Source organism: Nomascus leucogenys, chromosome 19 (genome assembly GCF_006542625.1).
Source record: "Nomascus leucogenys isolate Asia chromosome 19, Asia_NLE_v1, whole genome shotgun sequence".
Lineage (NCBI taxonomy): Eukaryota > Metazoa > Chordata > Mammalia > Primates > Hylobatidae > Nomascus > Nomascus leucogenys.
The window spans coordinates 30,893,392-30,909,942 of NC_044399.1; the positions used below are offsets into that span (position 1 = coordinate 30,893,392).

The window sequence follows — 16,551 nt, forward strand, 5'->3', positions numbered from 1 at the left end:
TCACCTGTGGTCTTTTCCCCTCCAGATTGCCAGCGAGCCTCCGCCTGTGAGGGAGATCCCACCCTCCTGCGCCCCTCTCACAGCCCAGGCCATCCAAGAGGGGCTGAGGAAAGAGCCCGTCCACCGTGTGTCTGCAGCAGAGCTGGGAGGGAAGGTGAACCGGGCACTACAGCAAGGTAAGAAGAGCCCCGCGCTGGCTGACCCGGGGGGCAGAGGACAGAGGTGGACAGAGGAGGCAGGTGGGCACAGGTCCGGAGCAAGGCACCCCTCAGAGCCTTAGTTTCCCCCTCTGGATTATGGGGGTGCAGGAGCCTCAGGGTTGTTGGGAGATTGCGGCAGTGCCACGCCTTGACTCAGAGGCAGCGCTCAGGAGATGGGAAAGAGAAAACTCACACACAAACTCGAAGTGCTTTTTCCATTCTCCCACTCAATTACAATCAACCCAGAAGACTCCTGTGACCACAGGTGTGGGGATTTCCACCCCACCAAGCCAGCAATCAGTTCTGCAACAGCAGACACTAGCTGGGTGTCCTCTAATTCAGTTCTGTTCCAACACTATCTGCCTGGAGGTAGCGTCAGATCCCGCAGCAGGAGGGCTCGAGCCCCAAGACTGCACCCCCTACCCATGCCAGTCTCAGGCCCATGTGTTTACCTGTGCTTCTGACCAACTGGCTATAAGTCAGGGACCCCATGACCCCCTCCTTGGGATCGATTAATTTGCTGGAGTGGCTCAAATAACTCAGAAACACTTCCTTACATTTACCAGTTTATTAGAAAGGATATTACAAAGGATACAAATGAAGAGATGCATAGGACAAGGCGTGTGGCAGGAAGCGCGGAGCTTCCAGGGCTTGGCACCCTCCAGGAACCTCCATGTGCCCAGCTACCAGAAGTTCTCTGAACCCTATGTTCTTGGGTTTTTGTGGAGGCTTCATTACATAGGTATGATTGAATAAATCACTGGCCATTGGCGAACAGCTTAACCTTTAGCCCCCTTCCCTCCCAGTATGTGGGATAGTGGGATGAGAGTCCCAACCCTCTAATCCTACCTGTGTCTCTCTGATGACCAGCCCCCATCCTGAAGCTACCTAGGGGCTGCTATAGCCTTCAGTCAATCCATTAGCACACAGAAAAAGATCATTTTTGAGAGTAAGGCTTTTAGGAGTTATGTGCCAGAAATGGGGTTAAAGACAAAATATATGTTTACTAGTATCACAAGGGTTATGATATATAGAGGGGGCTCAAACTCACTAGGAATCCAAGAATACAAAATAAAGACAGGCTGGGAGCAGTGGCTCACACCTGTAATCCCAGCACTTTGGGAGGCTGGGGCAGGAGGATCGCTTGAGGCCAGGAGTTCAAGATCAGCCTAGGCAACATAGCAAGACCCTTTCTCTGCAAAAAAAAATTAAAAATTAGCCAGGCATGGTGGCACGTGCCTGTAGTCCCAGCTACTCAGGAGGTGAGAGGATTGTTTGAGCCTGGGAGGTCGAGGCTACAGTGAGCCATGATTGTACCACTGCACTCCAGTCTGGGCAACAGAGACCCTGACTCAAAAAATAAATAAATAAAGCCAGGTAACATTCGAGAGCCATTTGACTGGAAAAAAGCAGAGGTGGGATGTGGGGGCTGTTGGGACCCCTCGGGTGCTGCTGATGGGCATGTGGACAAGGCTACCCACTCTGGAGGGCACCTGGCTGCACTCAGGCAGACGTCTGCAGACTGAGACCAAGGACCTCTACCCCTGGGTGCACTGACAAAGGAATGCCAGCAGATCCATATGGGGACACGCCTGAGGACACGCACTACAGCTTCCTTTGCGGGAGGGGAGTAGGGTACGATGGGGTCCCTCACTGGGAGGACAGAGACACAAAAGAGGATGCCGCATGGAGCGCCAAGCAGTTAAAGCAACTCAGTGTTCACAGAGCAGCATGGATGGGTCCTAAAGCCATGGTGCCGAGTGAAAAGAGAACCCGACACAGAATGGGACCCAGAACATAATGCCTGTTTGGTAAACTAAAAATTGATCAATAGCCAGGTATGGTGGCGCACATCTGTAGTCCCAGCCACTCAGGAGGCTGAGGTGGAAGGATCGCTTGAGCCCAGGAGTTGGAGTCCAGCCTGGGCAACATGATGAGACCTCATCTCTTTAAAAAACAAAAAATAAATAAAAAAATAAAAATTGATAAATAAAACAACACACATTTTGCAAGGACACAACCAAATCAAAAATGACACATCAAACATAATAGAATGTCACCTGAGGGATGGGCACAAAAAGGCTGTGATTATAGGAATGAAAATGAAATAAAACCAGAGAGATCTTGCACCTCACCAAAGACAGCTGGTAGTTTTAAGGATGAGGGTGGTCCCAGGGCTGAACTCGCCCCACGCCAGAACAAACGGTGCCTGGGGAAGTACTGACTGAGGATGGGGTAGGAGAGATTGTGGGTCCAGGATGCCACTTTGCCTGGGAGCTCTTGAGTTGGTGTAGCCCCAGGGCTGTTTTCAATCTTCTCTTTCTTGTTAACAAAGTCTTCTGGAGCTGATTCTGTAGTTTTTGAATTTGCTACTGATACCTAGAAGAAAACAGAATCAAAGACAGAAATCCAGTCCTATCCCTGTTATATTGGGACCATCTTATTGAGGAAGTCTCCTGTGGAGACCACCACGCTGCCTTCTGAAGTCACCTCCCGTGGTGGCCTGGGGCAGGGTCCTCCCCTCTGTTCGCCTCTAGCCCTTCTGCACTCAGGCCACTCCTGCCTGGACCGCTGTCTGTGCACAGCACGCTTCCCCTCACCATTGTATTCTCTGTTTTCTAGTGGGAGGTCTGAAGAGCCCTTGGAGGGGAGAATATAAAGAACCAAGACATCCACCACCAGATCAAGCCAATTATCACCAGACCCTCCGTGCCCAGCCGAGGGAGCTTTCGCCAAGGGCCCCAGGGCTCCGGCCAGCTGAGGAGACAACAGGCAGAGACCCTAAGCTCCAGCCTCCTCTCCCACCAGAGCCCCCAGAGCCAAACAAGTCTCCTCCCTTGACTTTGAGCAAGGAGGAGTCTGGGATGTGGGAACCCTTACCTCTGTCCTCCCTGGAGCCAGCCCCTGCCAGAAACCCCAGCTCACCAGAGCGGAAAGCAACCTTCCCGGAGCAGGAACTGCAGCAGCTGGAAATAGGTATGGGCAGCCGTGGCTGCAGTGGGGCCCTGAGCACTGGCCCTGGGCCACCCACGGAGGCCGGCGTTTCTCTTTACCTGCGGTGTGGGCTTTCTTCCAGCCCCTTCCCCAGCAGCTCAGCTTCTACAGACTGTGCAGGAAGAACCCCTGAAAACACAGCCAGCCTCCTCCCAGTCTTTCACAGCCATCTTCCACTTTTCCCTGCAGAATTATTCCTCAACAGCCTGTCCCAGCCATTTTCTCTGGAGGAGCAGGAGCAAATTCTCTCGTGCCTCAGCATCGACAGCCTCTCCCTGTCGGATGACAGCGAGAAGGTGAGTCGGTTGTGGCCCCGGAGCCATGGCTCCAGGGGTGGGGTTCTCCCGGCCCTGGCACAGAGCAAGCAGCTTTGCGTCCAGCTAGTGAATGGACACTGTGCAAGTAGTGGGTAAAGGGAGGGTGATGGGGGTCACCCCTTCCTTCTGGCAGGGGTCCTCACTAGGTTGGGGGCGGTGGTCATGGTTCAGAGTGAGAGAAACCATGGGAATCTACCCTTCTGGGATTAGGGAATGTGTGTTGCCACCAGAGATAATGGGGAGGCAGGCCTTGGTCCCCCATGGAGGCAACCCTTACCCTCCTCCAGCTAAGGGCATGAGCAGTGCCCCTTTGCCCCAAATGAGACCCAAGCCGGAGATGGATCCCGGAGCCCAGGGCCCTGAGTCCATACCCAATCCTGTTGTTTCAGAACCCATCAAAGGCCTCTCAAAGCTCGCGGGACACCCTGAGCTCAGGCGTACACTCCTGGAGCAGCCAGGCTGAGGCTCGAAGCTCCAGTTGGAACATGGTGCTGGCCCGGGGGCGGCCCACCGACACCCCAAGCTATTTCAATGGTACAGTCCAATTCTCACCTGCTCAGCAGCCCCCGTAGCAGCTGATCTGCCTGGAGCTAGACAGCCATTGAGGGGTTGTGTCTCCCCTCCCCTGGTACAGTGGGAGGGAGGAAGGCGCCTGGTCCCAGAACTTGAGGTTCCTGGCCAGTAAGTTGGGTTTCAAGCAAAGGTCCCAATCACCCACGAGCCTTTCCTGATGGGGCAGTGAGGGACCATTATCCCCTCACTGGCGGCTGATGAAGTCCCAGAAGGTTCCCCTAGCTTGGGGAGGAGAGCAGTCTCTCTTGACCTGGAGTCAGGAAACTGAGCAATTAATCTCTTCTAAAGGGAAAAGGAACAGGACCCATGAGCATTTTAATCAAAAACTCAGCAAAAGGAATCCCCCTCTGGGATTTGAGGTCAGATGAGAAAGACAACATAAAATTCCTTTGTTTTCAAGCTTGATTGCATAGGTTATGATGTGGCTTTGCTATAACAAGGGCATCAGCTCGGAGTTCCCTGGCCCTCTCCAGGGCAAGTGTGACTCATGGCATCAGGGCCCCATGGCTGGCCAAAGGCCACTTCAACTCAGGGAACAATCTAAATTGCCCATAATCTAATTTAAGAATCCTTGTGTTCAGTTCCTTTCTGCTTTGCATCCAAGTTGAAATACTACTTCCCCATAGGAGCCAACCCCAGCTCTTAGCAATGCACACGCCAAATCCCAGGTGCTGACGGCCAGGAAGAACTAGCAGGTGTATATCACATGAAGGCTGTTCCAGCCTGAATTTTTTCTTTTCTTATAAAATGCAGCTTTATGACCGGGTGTGGTGGCCCACACCTGTAATCCCAGCACTTAGGGAGGCCAAGGCAGGTGGATTACATGAGGTCAGGAGTTCCAGACCAGCCTGGCCAACATGGTGAAACCCTGTCTCTACTAAAAATACAAAAATTAGCTGGGTGTAGTGGCGCATGCCTGTAATCCCAGCTACTTGAGAGGCTGAGGCAGGAGAATCACTTGAATCTGGGAGGTAAAGGTTGCAGTGAGCTGAGATCATGCCGCTGCACTTCAGTCAGGGCGACACAGTGAGACTCTGTCTCAAAAACAAACAAACAAAAATGCAGCTGTGCTTAGACCAGCCTAAATTTTATCTCTGCTGCTTCATCACAGCCAGACCTGCTCCCCCCTACATAGGGCAGAGTGACTTTTAACAAAAACGTTCCCCCAGCCCCTGCCAGGACCCTGGTCCTTGGGGAGCCAGCAGCCGCTCTCCTGACTATCACCTTGCCCACCTTCTAGGTGTGAAAGTCCAAATACAGTCTCTTAATGGTGAACACCTGCACATCCGGGAGTTCCACCGGGTCAAAGTGGGAGACATCGCCACTGGCATCAGCAGCCAGGTAAGGGGGGCAGGTACATTCTGACGGTCAGTCCCAGAAGCCAGTGCAGCTGCCCCACCCTCCAGGAGGAAAGCTTTCAAAGAAGTAGAATGGTACTCTAGGGAATACTTGGAATTGGCCTTCGACGTCCCCCAGAGCCTCAAAGCATTCCACAGGGCCTCAAAGCAAGACTGGCAGTGGTGACGAAGAGGTCCTCCAGACCCACACTTGGGCCAGGTGGGATTCTCTGAATCCCATGGAATGACAGACAGACAGTGCCCTTAGGGCTGCCGGTCTGGCTGGAGGGAGACGTCTTTACCTTTCTACGTGGCTTGAGCCCCATGCCATGATCTCAGCCCACTGGTTTGCTCCACCCTTAGATCCCAGCTGCAGCCTTCAGCTTGGTGACCAAAGACGGGCAGCCTGTTCGCTACGACATGGAGGTGCCAGACTCGGGCATCGACCTGCAGTGCACACTGGCCCCTGATGGCAGCTTCGCCTGGAGCTGGAGGGTCAAGCATGGTCAGCTGGAGAACAGGCCCTAACCCTGCCCTCCACCGCCGGCTCCACACTGCCGGAAGCAGCCTTCCTGTTCAGCGCATGATGCTGCCCTGAAACACAGGCTCAGCCGCTCCCAGGGATCTGCCAGCCCCCGGCTCAGCAATGGGACCAGGGCCCGGCAGCAGCAAGGTGGGGGCAAGCAGAACGCCTCCCAGGATTTCCCACCTGAGTCCTGCCCCATCCTGCTGAGAAAACACTCCGCCACGTGAAGAGACAGGGGAGGACGGCAGGAGATACCTCGGGAAACAAACGGGATCTTCTCTGCCCTGCTCCAGTTGAGTTGGCCTGACCCGCTTGGATCAGTGACCATTTGCTGGCAGACAGGGGAGAGCAGCTTCCAGCCTGGGTCAGAAGGGGTGGGCAAGCCCCTTGGCCCCTCACCCTCCAGGCTGGTGTGAGAGTGTCAAGTGTGTAAGGGCCCACACTCAGGTTCAGTGCAGAACCAGGTCAGCAGGTATGCCCGCCCGTAGGTTAAGGGGGCCCTCTGACCCCCTTGCCTGGCCTCACCTGGCCAGCTCACCCCTTTTGGGTATAGGGGAAAGGAATGCCTGACCCTGGGAAGGCTCCCTGGTAGAATACACCACACTTTTCAGGTTGTTGCAACACAGGTCCTGAGTTGACCTCTGGTTCAGCCAAGGACCAAAGAAAGTGTGTAAGTGAAGTGGTTCTCAGTCCCCAGACACGTGCCCCTTTGCTGCTGGCTACCACTCTTCTCCAGAGCAGCAGGCCCCGAGCCCCTTCAGGCCCAGCACTGCCCCAGACTCGCTGGCACTCAGTTCCCTCATCTGTAAAGGTGAAGGGTGATGCAGGATGTGCCTGACAGGAACAGTCTGTGAATGGACATGATCACTGCTAAGGAAAGCAGCAGACAGAGATGCTCCAGCGCCCCAGCCCCACTATCAGTGTCCAGTGTGCTGGTCCCCAGAGCACAGCTTAGCATCACACTGACATTCACCCTGCCCTGCCCCTGGCCAGAGGGTACTGCCGACGGCACTTTGCACTCTGATGACCTCAAAGCACTTTCATGGCTGCCCTCTGGCAGGGCAGGTCAGTGACTCTAGGAGCATAGCAAGCCAGGAGATGGGGTGAAGGGACACAGTCTTGAGCTGTCCACATGCATGTGACTCCTCAAACCTCTTCCAGATTTCTCTAAGAATAGCACCCCCTTCCCCATTGCCCCAGCTTAGCCTCTTCTCCCAGGGGAGCTACTCAGGACTCACGTAGCATTAAATCAGCTGTGAATTGTCAGGGGGTGTCTGCTAGCCTCAACCTCCTGGGGCGGGGGATGCCGAGCCTCCTTGGGAGAAGCTTATCCCCACGTCTTGCCAAGACGGCCTTTGTCCAGCTGTCCACATCGAGCCAAACTGCTCCCGGGGAGAGAGCCCCGGCCCCCAGCACATAAAGAACGTTAGCCTTGGTACTGCAGAGTCTGGGTTGTAGAGAACTCTGTAAGCAATAAAGTTTGGGGTGATGACCAATGTTTCCAGGCCGTCAGTGTCCTCTCGTGCCTGCCGGCCTGCTGAACCTCACGACCCTAACAACTGCCTCTCTTTGCCTTCTTGATGAGATCTTTTCAAGTCCCCCTTGTTTTGGACAAGGACTGTTTTCAACCCTTGAGTGGGGCTGCTTTCCCACCACTCCTCTCAGTGGGTGCTTCTAGGCCCACCTCTGGGCTATTCATTCAGACCAGTTAGGCAAGATGCCTTGCCCAGTGGCATCAGGGAAGTCCCTCGCCAAACACTGCCAGGCTGAGGGGTGGAGGAGGAGAACAACGAAGCCTGCATGCTTTGTGCCACTGCCCAAGTCAGGCAGCCCCCTACCACCAGAAGGGAAATAGGGATGGGTTCTGGACCCTGACCAGCCAGGGGTGCCGGATGCACACCACAGGCCCTCCACCCTCCCCTCCTGTCCTTGAGGCCTGGACTCTTAACCCTTTCCACTGCCTCCTGAGCCCTGCATGGGGCCAGGGATGCCTTCGTGGGCTGAGTTCCTAGGTCATGGAGCTGGGGCACACGGGGTGCCTTATCGAATCTGGCTCCACACTCCCTATGTGCACAAGTGTGTGTGCGCGCAGCTTGGGTTGGTTTAGCCGGTTCTTGGAAGGGCCCTGGGACCACGAAAGGGGCGGCAGCCCTGAGCCCCTGGCGTGCAGAGCGGGTGCAAGTCCGGTCCAGCAGAGCCAGGCTTACCTGCTGCCTGCCTCTCGCTCTGGGCCCGCTGCGGAAGCGCGAGCCCCACCCCCGAGGTCTTTGGAGAGGAGTTCTGGCTTCCGGCCCGCAGCCTTCGGAGGACGCCTCAGTCGGGCCGTCCCCCGTCCGCCCGCCCGGAACCTAAATACGGCTCCCTGCCTGCGGGGTCGCGGCGGGGACGTCACAGAGGCGGCGACATCACAGGCACCGGCGCCTCTAATATTTCCAGCGCCCCCCAGTCCCTCAGCCAAAGAGCACACTGGAGGCGGAGAGGCAGCATCCACCAGCCCGCTCCCCGCCTCCAGGACAGAGCCTCGGTCTGCATGGGGGTGACAGGTGGGAGCGGCCGGGCGCCCGGGCGCGGGGGTTGGCGCAGGCGGGGAAAGCGAAAGTGAGGGGGGCGGGGCGCGAAGGGGGCGGTCAGGAATCCGCCCGGGGCCCGTTCCCCTGCTCCCAAACCCCCGGCACCTGAAAGGCAGGTCGACCCGCCGCCAAAGCCCACCCGGTGCCCCTGACTACGGCGGCTCCCAGACTCAGTCCCTGCGCAGTGCACACCCGTGTGCGCTCACGGACACGCATGCGCGCCTTGGGGTAGGGACTGCAGAGTCAGTGGTTCTTGAAGGGGTTCTGAGACCACAGAAAGAGCAATGGCCTTGAGCACAGGAAACGACTCATGAATTATCCTGAACTGCAGATCCAACAAATCACATCCAGTTGTCCCTGCTTGATGCTTGAGGCTTTGCGGGGAGGAGCGGCAGTCTTCATGAGATTTTTATGGAGCGCTTCCTTGATGCCTTGTACTCTTCTTTGAGCCAATGAGCAAAGATATTTGCCCCCAGTGCCCTGGGTCTCCCCTTCCCATGGGGTGTCAGATCCCCCACTGAAATGGTGGCTTTCTTTTGGGGATCCGCTCTCCCAGAAGGGCATGGGCCAGCATTAAAAATGGTCAAAAATTAGGTGGGCATGATGGCTCAACGCCTGCAATCCCAACACTTCGGGAGGCACAGGTGGGAGGATCACATAAGGCCAGGAGTTCAAGACCAGCTTAGGCAACATAGCGAGACTTTGTCCTCTACAGGAAATGTTTAAAATTAGACAGATGTGGTGGCATGAGCCTGTAGTCCCAGCTACTTGGGAGGCTGAGCTGGGAGGCTCACTGGAGCCCAGGAGTTGCAGTGAGCTATGATGGTGCCACTCCAGCCTGGGCCACAGAGCAAGACCCTGTCAAAAAAAAAAAAAAATTAACCAGAGATCGGGTGCAGTGGCTCACGCCTGTAAGGTAAAACATAGATTAGACAGCCAGGTCTGTCATGGAGAGGATTACACTGATTATTTGAATTGGGCTTTCAGGCATGAGTAGGACTTTGCCAGAAGAAGGCTTTCCAGGTATGAGAAATAGCATTTGCAAAGGCACTGGGTGCAGAAGGGCCTGCCGTACTCTGGGGATAGCTTCGGCTTAGGGTGAGGGACAGGAAGCTGGATGCCAAGAGATGAAAAATGAAGGTAGAGATCACACCAAGAGGCCACATGGAGTCTGGGGGTGACCAGAGACAAGTGAGATGTAGCAGGCTCACTCTGAGGTCATTGAAAATCCAAGTTGGAGGGGGACATAGTTGCAGTGGTCCCACTGGAAGACTAAAGAGATTTAAGACAGTGCAGCGAGTAGCATCCCAGAGTTTGGAGCCAGCCAGACCTGCCTTTGGGTCGTGTGCTGCTCTTAATAGCTGCGTGACCTCATACACGTTTCCTCATCTGTGAGAGGAGAGCCGTGGCCAACTGGGCATAGGGTAGGTATGAAGACTGAATGTGCAAAGCACTCAGCACCAAGTGCCAAAGGGTAAGAAGTCATGGGTGCGTGTTGGCTCTGGTACTGGGAGATGAGGAGAGCATCAGGGGTAGGAGGGCAGGAGCTGCGGAGTGAGGAGTCACAAATGACCCAGGTTTCTCATTTGAGTGAAAGGATGAAGGATGAATAGGGCGAGGAGAGTGGGGTATGGAGAGATGACAGACTAGAAAGGGAGACAGGGGTCAGACAGGCAGAACCGTGGCGGCCACACTTAAGAGTCTGGACATACAGGGTGTGAATTTGAGGTAAGAAATTAGGCCAGGCACGGTGGCTCACGCCTTTAATCCCAACACTTTGGGAGGCCAAGGTGGGAAGATCGCTTGAGCTCAGGAGTTTGAAACCAGCCTGGGCAACATAGCGAGACCTCATCTCTTTTTTTTTTTTTCTTTTTTTTGAGACAGAGTCTTGCTCTGTCGCCCAGGCTGGAGTGCAATGGCACCATCTCGGCTCACTGCAACCTCTGGCACCAGGACTCAAGCCATCCTCCCTATCAAAACCTAACAAAGACATTACAAGAAAAGAAAATTATACACCAATATCCCTCACAAATACGTATGTGAAAATTCTGAAAAACAGCCAATCAGATTCAACAACATATAAAAAGGGTAATATATCATGACCAAATGAGGTTTATCCCAGTAATGCAAGGCTGATTTAACATTTTAAAAAATAAATTTATAGCTGGGCGTGGTGGCTCACACCTATAATCTAGCACTTTGGGAGGCCAAGGCAGATGGATAGCTTGAGCCCAGGAGTTCAAGACCAGCCTGGGCAATATAACAAGACCCATCTCTACAAAAAATACAAAAACTAGCTGGGGGTGGTGGTGAACACCTGCAGTCCCAGCTACCCCAGAGGTGAGGCGGGAGGATCACTTGAGACAGGGAGGTTGAGGTTGCCGAATCTGCGCCACTGAACTCCAGCCTGGGCAATAGAGTGAGACCCTGTCTCAAAAAAAACAATGTATTTTACCATAAACAATATAAAAATATAAAAGAATTATCACCCAAATAATATAACATTACTCATATGTTAATGTATTATAACATATGTTATGTATAACATATACAATACAATATTAAAGAAAAACCATATGATCATCTCAATAAATGCAGAAAAAGCATTAGGCAAAATCCAGCATCCATTCCTAATTAAAACTAAGCAATCTAAGAGAGGAAACTTCATGAAGATGCGCAAGCTAATGAAAGGCATCATGAAGAAACCTACAGCTAGCATCATCCTTAACGGTGAAAGGCTAAACACTTTCTCCTAAGCTCAGAACGAAGCGAGGATGTACACACGCACTCCTACTCAACATTGTATGGAGATTGTCCCCAGTGCAATTAGGCAAGAAAAGGAAATAAGAGGAACCAGATTGGGAACGAAGAAGTAAAAGTGTCTTGACTCACACACATTATTGTCTATGTAGAAAATCCGATAGAATCTAAAAGAAAAAAAAAAGCTATGAGAACAAATAAGATTTTAGTATAGTTGCAGGATACAAAAGATGGATATATTTCTGTGTACTAGCAACAAACCACTGGAAATTGAAATTATTTCGGCCAGGCACGGTGGCTCATGCCTGTAATCCCAGCACTTTGAGAAGCCGAGGCGGGCCAGGAGTTTGAGACCAGCCTGGCCAAAACGGTGAAACCCCATCTCTACTAAAAATACAAAAAGTGAGCTGGGTGTGGTGGCGCATGCCTGTAATCCCAGCTGCTCAGGAGGCTAAGTCAGGAGAATCGCTTGAACTCAGGAGGCAGAGGTTACAGTGAGCCAAGATCACGCCACTGCAACTCCAGCCTGGGTGACAGAGTGAGACCCTGCCTCAAAAAAAAAAAAAAAAATTATTTCAATTATTTCATACACTGCAGAATATCACTGAATCCCTAATAGAACATTCTCCAGTCAGGCACAGAGGTCCCAAGCTGAGTCAATGTCTGACTTTTTCTCCCAGCCCCCAGTGCTGTTAAGAGGCTCACACAACAGTAATTTCTTCTCCTGTCCATACCCAGCTGCCATTTATGGGGGGATTGAGGCTGTGGGTGTTGATTAAACTGCCCAGGGAAATTTTGTAAAGGGAGCAAAGGCCCTGAGGTCAGAAGACTGGGGAACAGCAGGACCTGGGGCAGGGGGAGTTGGAGAGGGAGAAGAGAGACACATGAGGAAGCCAGGGAAGCGCAGTGATCAAGGAGGTGGAGGGTTCTGAAGAGATCATTGAGCTGGCCACTCTGCTGATACATCCCCAAGACCAGGCTGAAGCAGATGGTCCCAATCCCAGGACCAGCCATGCAAGGACCCCTCCCTCTAGCCACTACATCTCTAGGAAGAGACCGCAGTACATTCTCATCCTTCCAATATGATCCTGGGAGTGATTTTTCCCAGCCAGAGCCAGGGCTGTCACTTCCTGCCATACCCCAGGCTGATGGGGACCCACCTTGCATGATGGCAGGGTTGTCATGATGGCCCTGGGTAGCAGAGAACAGGGCAGCCTGGTGCTTCCCACCCCCACAGGGTGAAGAAACAGCTTCTGCAGTAAAAGATACAAGCCTCCAGGGAGGGGTTTGGGGTTGGGGATGTTCCCAAGGAGTCAGTCTCCCCTGTAGAGGGTGATCTGAGCTCATAAATCGTCGGATAGGTGCTAGCACCACCTCAGATCACACACCTGGGGTGCAGGCCTTGGCCTGGAGTCAGTGACGGATGACCCAGAGAGAGTAGAGGAAGCCGGCAGAGAAGCAGGAATGGGGAGATGGGGGAGGTTCACATGGGGCGTTATCGGGACTCCACGCAGTTACAGGGTCCTGGGAGTAGCCGGGGCGGGGCAGGGGGGCAGTTAAAAGTTTCCTGAGTCAAGCCTGCATTCAAGTCATCACTTCAGCTATGATCAGCTGGGGGGCCTTGGGCAAATGGACCTGTCCTAATTTTTTGTGTTGAATCAATGAGATAAAGCAGGTAAAGTGCCCAGGCTATGGAAGCGCTCCGTCGTGGTCGGGGTACTGTTAGCAGTCACGGTTTTGGGGGATGGAGATGGAACCGGGAGCCTCCGAGGAGGCAAGGCACAGACAGAGAGTGGAGGGAGCAGGACTGGAGGATAGGAATGGCGACTGGCTTGGGAACAAGGATAGCGGGGCAGGACGGTGAGGGAATGGCAGCCGAGAAGAGAGAAAAGAAGGGCAGGAAGAGGTGGCTGGCTCTGGAATCCCTCCGGGACTGTCCTCTACCCTGCAGCTCCCTGCCCTCACGTCCTTTGCCCTGTCAGGTACCCATGGATTTCCATGCTGCAGCAAAGGGTCAGTGGAGGTTGCAGAGATGCGGTGAGAACCATCCTCAATCAACACAGGGCCTCCCCTGAGCCCTCCAGGACCTCCAACCTCACCCCCAGCCTAGGATCCCCCAGCCTAGGATCTCCCTCCCTTCTGCCATTTCCAAAACCTCCCCGGGACCAGTGTCCAGGCAAAAGGCTGGGGAGGGCGTGGGGCGTCTATCCTCCCACTTCTGTTTATGCCCTCAGCCCCTGGCATGAGAGGAAGACTGAGGGGTGGTGGGGCACACCCAGGGATGGGATAGGACCTGACCCCTCAGAGCTGCCTGGCTTGCTGAGGACAGAGCTGCTCAAGGCGGGGGTGGGCAGGCACTTGAAGAAAGAGTGGGCAGGTGGGTGGGAGGACGTTGCTCTGGGGCTGCCCTGCTGGGGACTAGTGTTCTGGGCACTAATCCTCAAAGTGAGTTGCCCCAGCTCACCTGCAATGCTTGATAAAAATGAGATTCCTGGGCCTTACCTCCAACCAACTGGATTCCTCTTTGGGGGTGGGGCATGAGTTGGCAAGGAGCTTCCTAAACTCACTAAAGTTTCAGAATACAACTGCAGACTTCCTGGTGGCAGCGGAGTGGGACAGCCAGGGGAGTGGATGAGCTGGTGGCGGGGTGGTCGGGGGGAGGTGCATCGTGCCAGCCTCTGTTACAAGGCAGAGGGCTTTGAGGGCCCCAGAAACCCCCTTCCCGCTGAAGCCACCACCCACCCCACAGATCCCCATCGCCCACTCTGTCTTCTTCTGTCTTAGAGATGATTTAAGTCAACACCGGATACAAGAGGAACAGGAGGTAAAAATGGGAGTGTCCTCTTACAGGGAGGTGGTAGGCAAGCGGCAGGGCTCTTCCCTAAGTCCCCACCAGCCCCTATCCTTGACAATCCTGGGATCCTAGTACCAGGCCAGTGTGGGTACACCCACACACACACACCCTTACCAGGCAGGTCTCTGAGAGGAGGCAGGAATGGGGTTAGGGGGCGGGGGGAAGAGAGCAGGACCCGGGGCAGGGGTGGGGCAGGGACTCGGTGCCAGGGAGGGCCTCAGGGGCAGGACCTCCTGCTCCTGCTCCTGCCTCCTCAGCTTCGAGTTGAAACATTTCAGCTGGAGGCAGACATGCTAGAGCAGAAGCCCCAACTCAAAGTGGACCCGGACCTGGACCCAGAACCAGACCCAGACCCAGACCCAGAACTGGAGATCGGACAGGTGCCGGCTTTACTGGAGTCAGAGCTATACCCAGCCCTCAAGCTTGAAGCTGAGCTGGACACGGAAGCCAACTGGAACGAGGAGTCTGACTTCGAAGAACCCATGCAGCTGGTATGCAAAATAGAGTCCGTCCACTCCAACATGGGGCTGCCCACGCCACAGACCTTCAGACCATGGAGTCTGAATTCAAACTACCAAAGTTTCACGGAGGAGAACCACATGTCTGCCTGCCATCACTCCATCAGTGCGCAGACCTCCAAGCACCTCTTCTGGGCAAACAAGCTCATCCAGGCCTCAGAGCACAGCCTGCAGCGGGCCATCAACATGCAGCTCAACAATGGCAGCGCAGGCCAGCCCATCAGATCCCCCCTCCGGGAGGCCATCCCCACCAATGCCCTGTGCTCCGAGGAGCAGCTCCAGATCCCTGATGCCCACTCAGCTCCTCCAGCCACAAGCTCCCAGGCACCAAGCCCCCTCCTGTCCTCAGATCTCCCGCCACCCATTGGCCTGGCAGAGCTAATCACCTTTGCATCTTCCCTGGCCATGGCCTCCTCCAGCAGGATGGACCTGCCCAGTTTGGAACACATGATGAAAGCTCCACCCCAGGAGGCTCTGGAGCCTTCCACAGAGCCCCTCCTGACCACTGTGGAGGAGCGAGAGCCAGAAAAGCACGCAGAGACCCTGCCAGAGAAACCACGTGAAGCCAGAGCACCACTGAAATCTTGGAGTCAGGAAGACAAGAACTTCGCTCAAGCTTACTTTGACTTCGGCAAGCCGGGGATCAAGAGGGCCACCATCGAAGGGCAAATGCAGCTTCTCCAGCCACCAGCCACGTCCCCTCTGCTGCAGGGAGGCAAGGAAGAGTGAGTGAGGCCAGCCCCGCAGCTCCCATTGAGGGGCTGTGCTAGAACGTGGCGGGGGTCCTCACACAGCCGGGTAGGGGTAGAGAACAGTGGAATGGGATGTGGTGGGCTGTGACGCCTCCACCTCAGTAACCTCATAACGGCTGTTGGAACGACGTTCCAGTGGACTGAGGAGCAGAGCCAAGACAAGGGCAGGAGGAGGCCTGGGGACCAAGGAGGGTGGGCACAGGGGCCTGGGTTCAAAATGGGAAGGACCACACTGGCATTAGGCGGCTTTCCACCCTGGGGGTCGGGCCTCACCAAGGTTGGGAATGCTCAGGCTGGGGTCTGCCCTGTTGAAAGCCTATTGGCCTCAACCCTGGGGTCCAGGACACTTTTCTTGAGGGGAGAATGAGGGTGCAGGGCTCTCCAGTACACCTTGCTTTCTGCTAGTGAATGGACACAGAATGCAACCTCAGCTGCCCAGACGCAGGCAGCAGCAGAAGACCCCTTACCCCAGCGACCTCTTCAGAGAGGCCTCTGGGCTCACCCCTTCCTTCAACCACCCTCTGGGGCCCAAGTGACACTCTCTCTTTTGTGTTGCAGCTCAGTGCCACCAGGAAAAGAGAAAGAAAATCCATTATTGGTGAAAATCCATTTTAAGCTGTCAGCCCCCACAACCCCAGAGAAATGACTAGACAGAACCAATAAAGCCTCCAGTGCTGACCGTCGGCTCAGACTTTTGCGCAAATGCCCCTGGGCCAGGGAGCCCACCTGGCTGCTGTGTCCTGGTCTCGGTTTTTTAGGGATGTCACCAATTTTTTAGCTGCCCCAGCTCCACCTGCCCCCAGAGGGCAATGCCACCCTTGTCCTGGCCACCCATCTCTCACCTGCCCACTCCCCAGGGTCAGTTCCCTTCACTCCCTCCTGGCCAGCCCTCTAAGCCAGCAGAAAGACTTGTGGCTGGTCTTGAGGAGACCTCGGTGTCCTCTGAGGCTTCCATTTCTTAGACTGTGAAATGAGGCTTCGTCTTGGCCTGAGGCCAGGGACATGTTGAGATCATCTGAGGAGATGGCCTCCTGGGCGTGGACTGGGCAGGTGAGAAAGTGGGTCTGAGGGGGTTCTTCCTGCACTCTTCATGGGGAAGGGCTGGCATGGGGAAGGGATGGTGTCCAGGAGCTTGAAGGGGAGGAAAATG

The 16,551-nt window shown here is 54.7% G+C and overlaps 2 protein-coding genes and 1 long non-coding RNA gene across 5 annotated transcripts in view; 2 read left to right on the forward strand and 1 right to left on the reverse strand.

Moving 5' to 3' along the window:
* MAP3K14 (mitogen-activated protein kinase kinase kinase 14) overlaps nucleotides 1-7,454 on the forward strand; it is a 52,464-nt gene extending 45,010 nt beyond the window's left edge. Inside the window, exons 11-16 of one of the 2 annotated variants that reach the window (XM_003270715.4) lie at nucleotides 26-176; nucleotides 2,823-3,176; nucleotides 3,384-3,490; nucleotides 3,901-4,045; nucleotides 5,325-5,425; nucleotides 5,785-7,447. In XM_003270715.4, coding sequence (XP_003270763.2) covers nucleotides 26-176; nucleotides 2,823-3,176; nucleotides 3,384-3,490; nucleotides 3,901-4,045; nucleotides 5,325-5,425; nucleotides 5,785-5,949 — 1,023 coding nt within the window. In that variant the 3' untranslated portion in view covers nucleotides 5,950-7,447. Of the gene's footprint in view, nucleotides 1-25; nucleotides 177-2,822; nucleotides 3,491-3,900; nucleotides 4,046-5,324; nucleotides 5,426-5,784 lie in introns of both variants that reach the window. The other variant, XM_030799541.1, reaches the window with a different exon arrangement.
* Nucleotides 3,076-4,880, reverse strand: LOC105737937. The gene is made up of 3 exons (XR_004026950.1): nucleotides 4,064-4,880; nucleotides 3,254-3,469; nucleotides 3,076-3,166 (listed from the first exon to the last, which is right to left on the reverse strand). It is a non-coding gene; the product is annotated as an uncharacterized LOC105737937 (long non-coding RNA).
* Nucleotides 7,455-8,387: 933 nt separating the features above from the next.
* On the forward strand, nucleotides 8,388-16,078 carry SPATA32 (spermatogenesis associated 32). Of its 2 annotated transcripts, XM_003270717.1 has the most exons (7): nucleotides 8,400-8,490; nucleotides 9,505-9,941; nucleotides 10,402-10,605; nucleotides 13,260-13,314; nucleotides 14,062-14,101; nucleotides 14,410-15,374; nucleotides 15,960-16,078. In XM_003270717.1, exons 4-7 carry the CDS (start codon nucleotides 13,310-13,312, stop codon nucleotides 16,045-16,047), a joined length of 1,098 nt encoding a protein of 365 aa, XP_003270765.1. In that variant the 5' UTR covers nucleotides 8,400-8,490; nucleotides 9,505-9,941; nucleotides 10,402-10,605; nucleotides 13,260-13,309; the 3' UTR covers nucleotides 16,048-16,078. The 2 variants fall into 2 exon arrangements, with proteins under 2 accessions (XP_003270764.1, XP_003270765.1); XM_003270716.1 differs by lacking the exons at nucleotides 9,505-9,941; nucleotides 10,402-10,605 and having other exon boundaries at nucleotides 8,388-8,490.
* The last annotated feature ends 473 nt before the right edge of the window (nucleotides 16,079-16,551 follow it).

Coding starts and splice junctions, on each gene's coding strand:
- SPATA32 (XM_003270716.1), top strand. Junction 14,102..14,409: donor GGATACAAGAGGAACAGGAG/GTAAAAATGGGA, acceptor GAAACATTTCAG/CTGGAGGCAGACATGCTAGA. Junction 15,375..15,959: donor CTGCAGGGAGGCAAGGAAGA/GTGAGTGAGGCC, acceptor TTTGTGTTGCAG/CTCAGTGCCACCAGGAAAAG.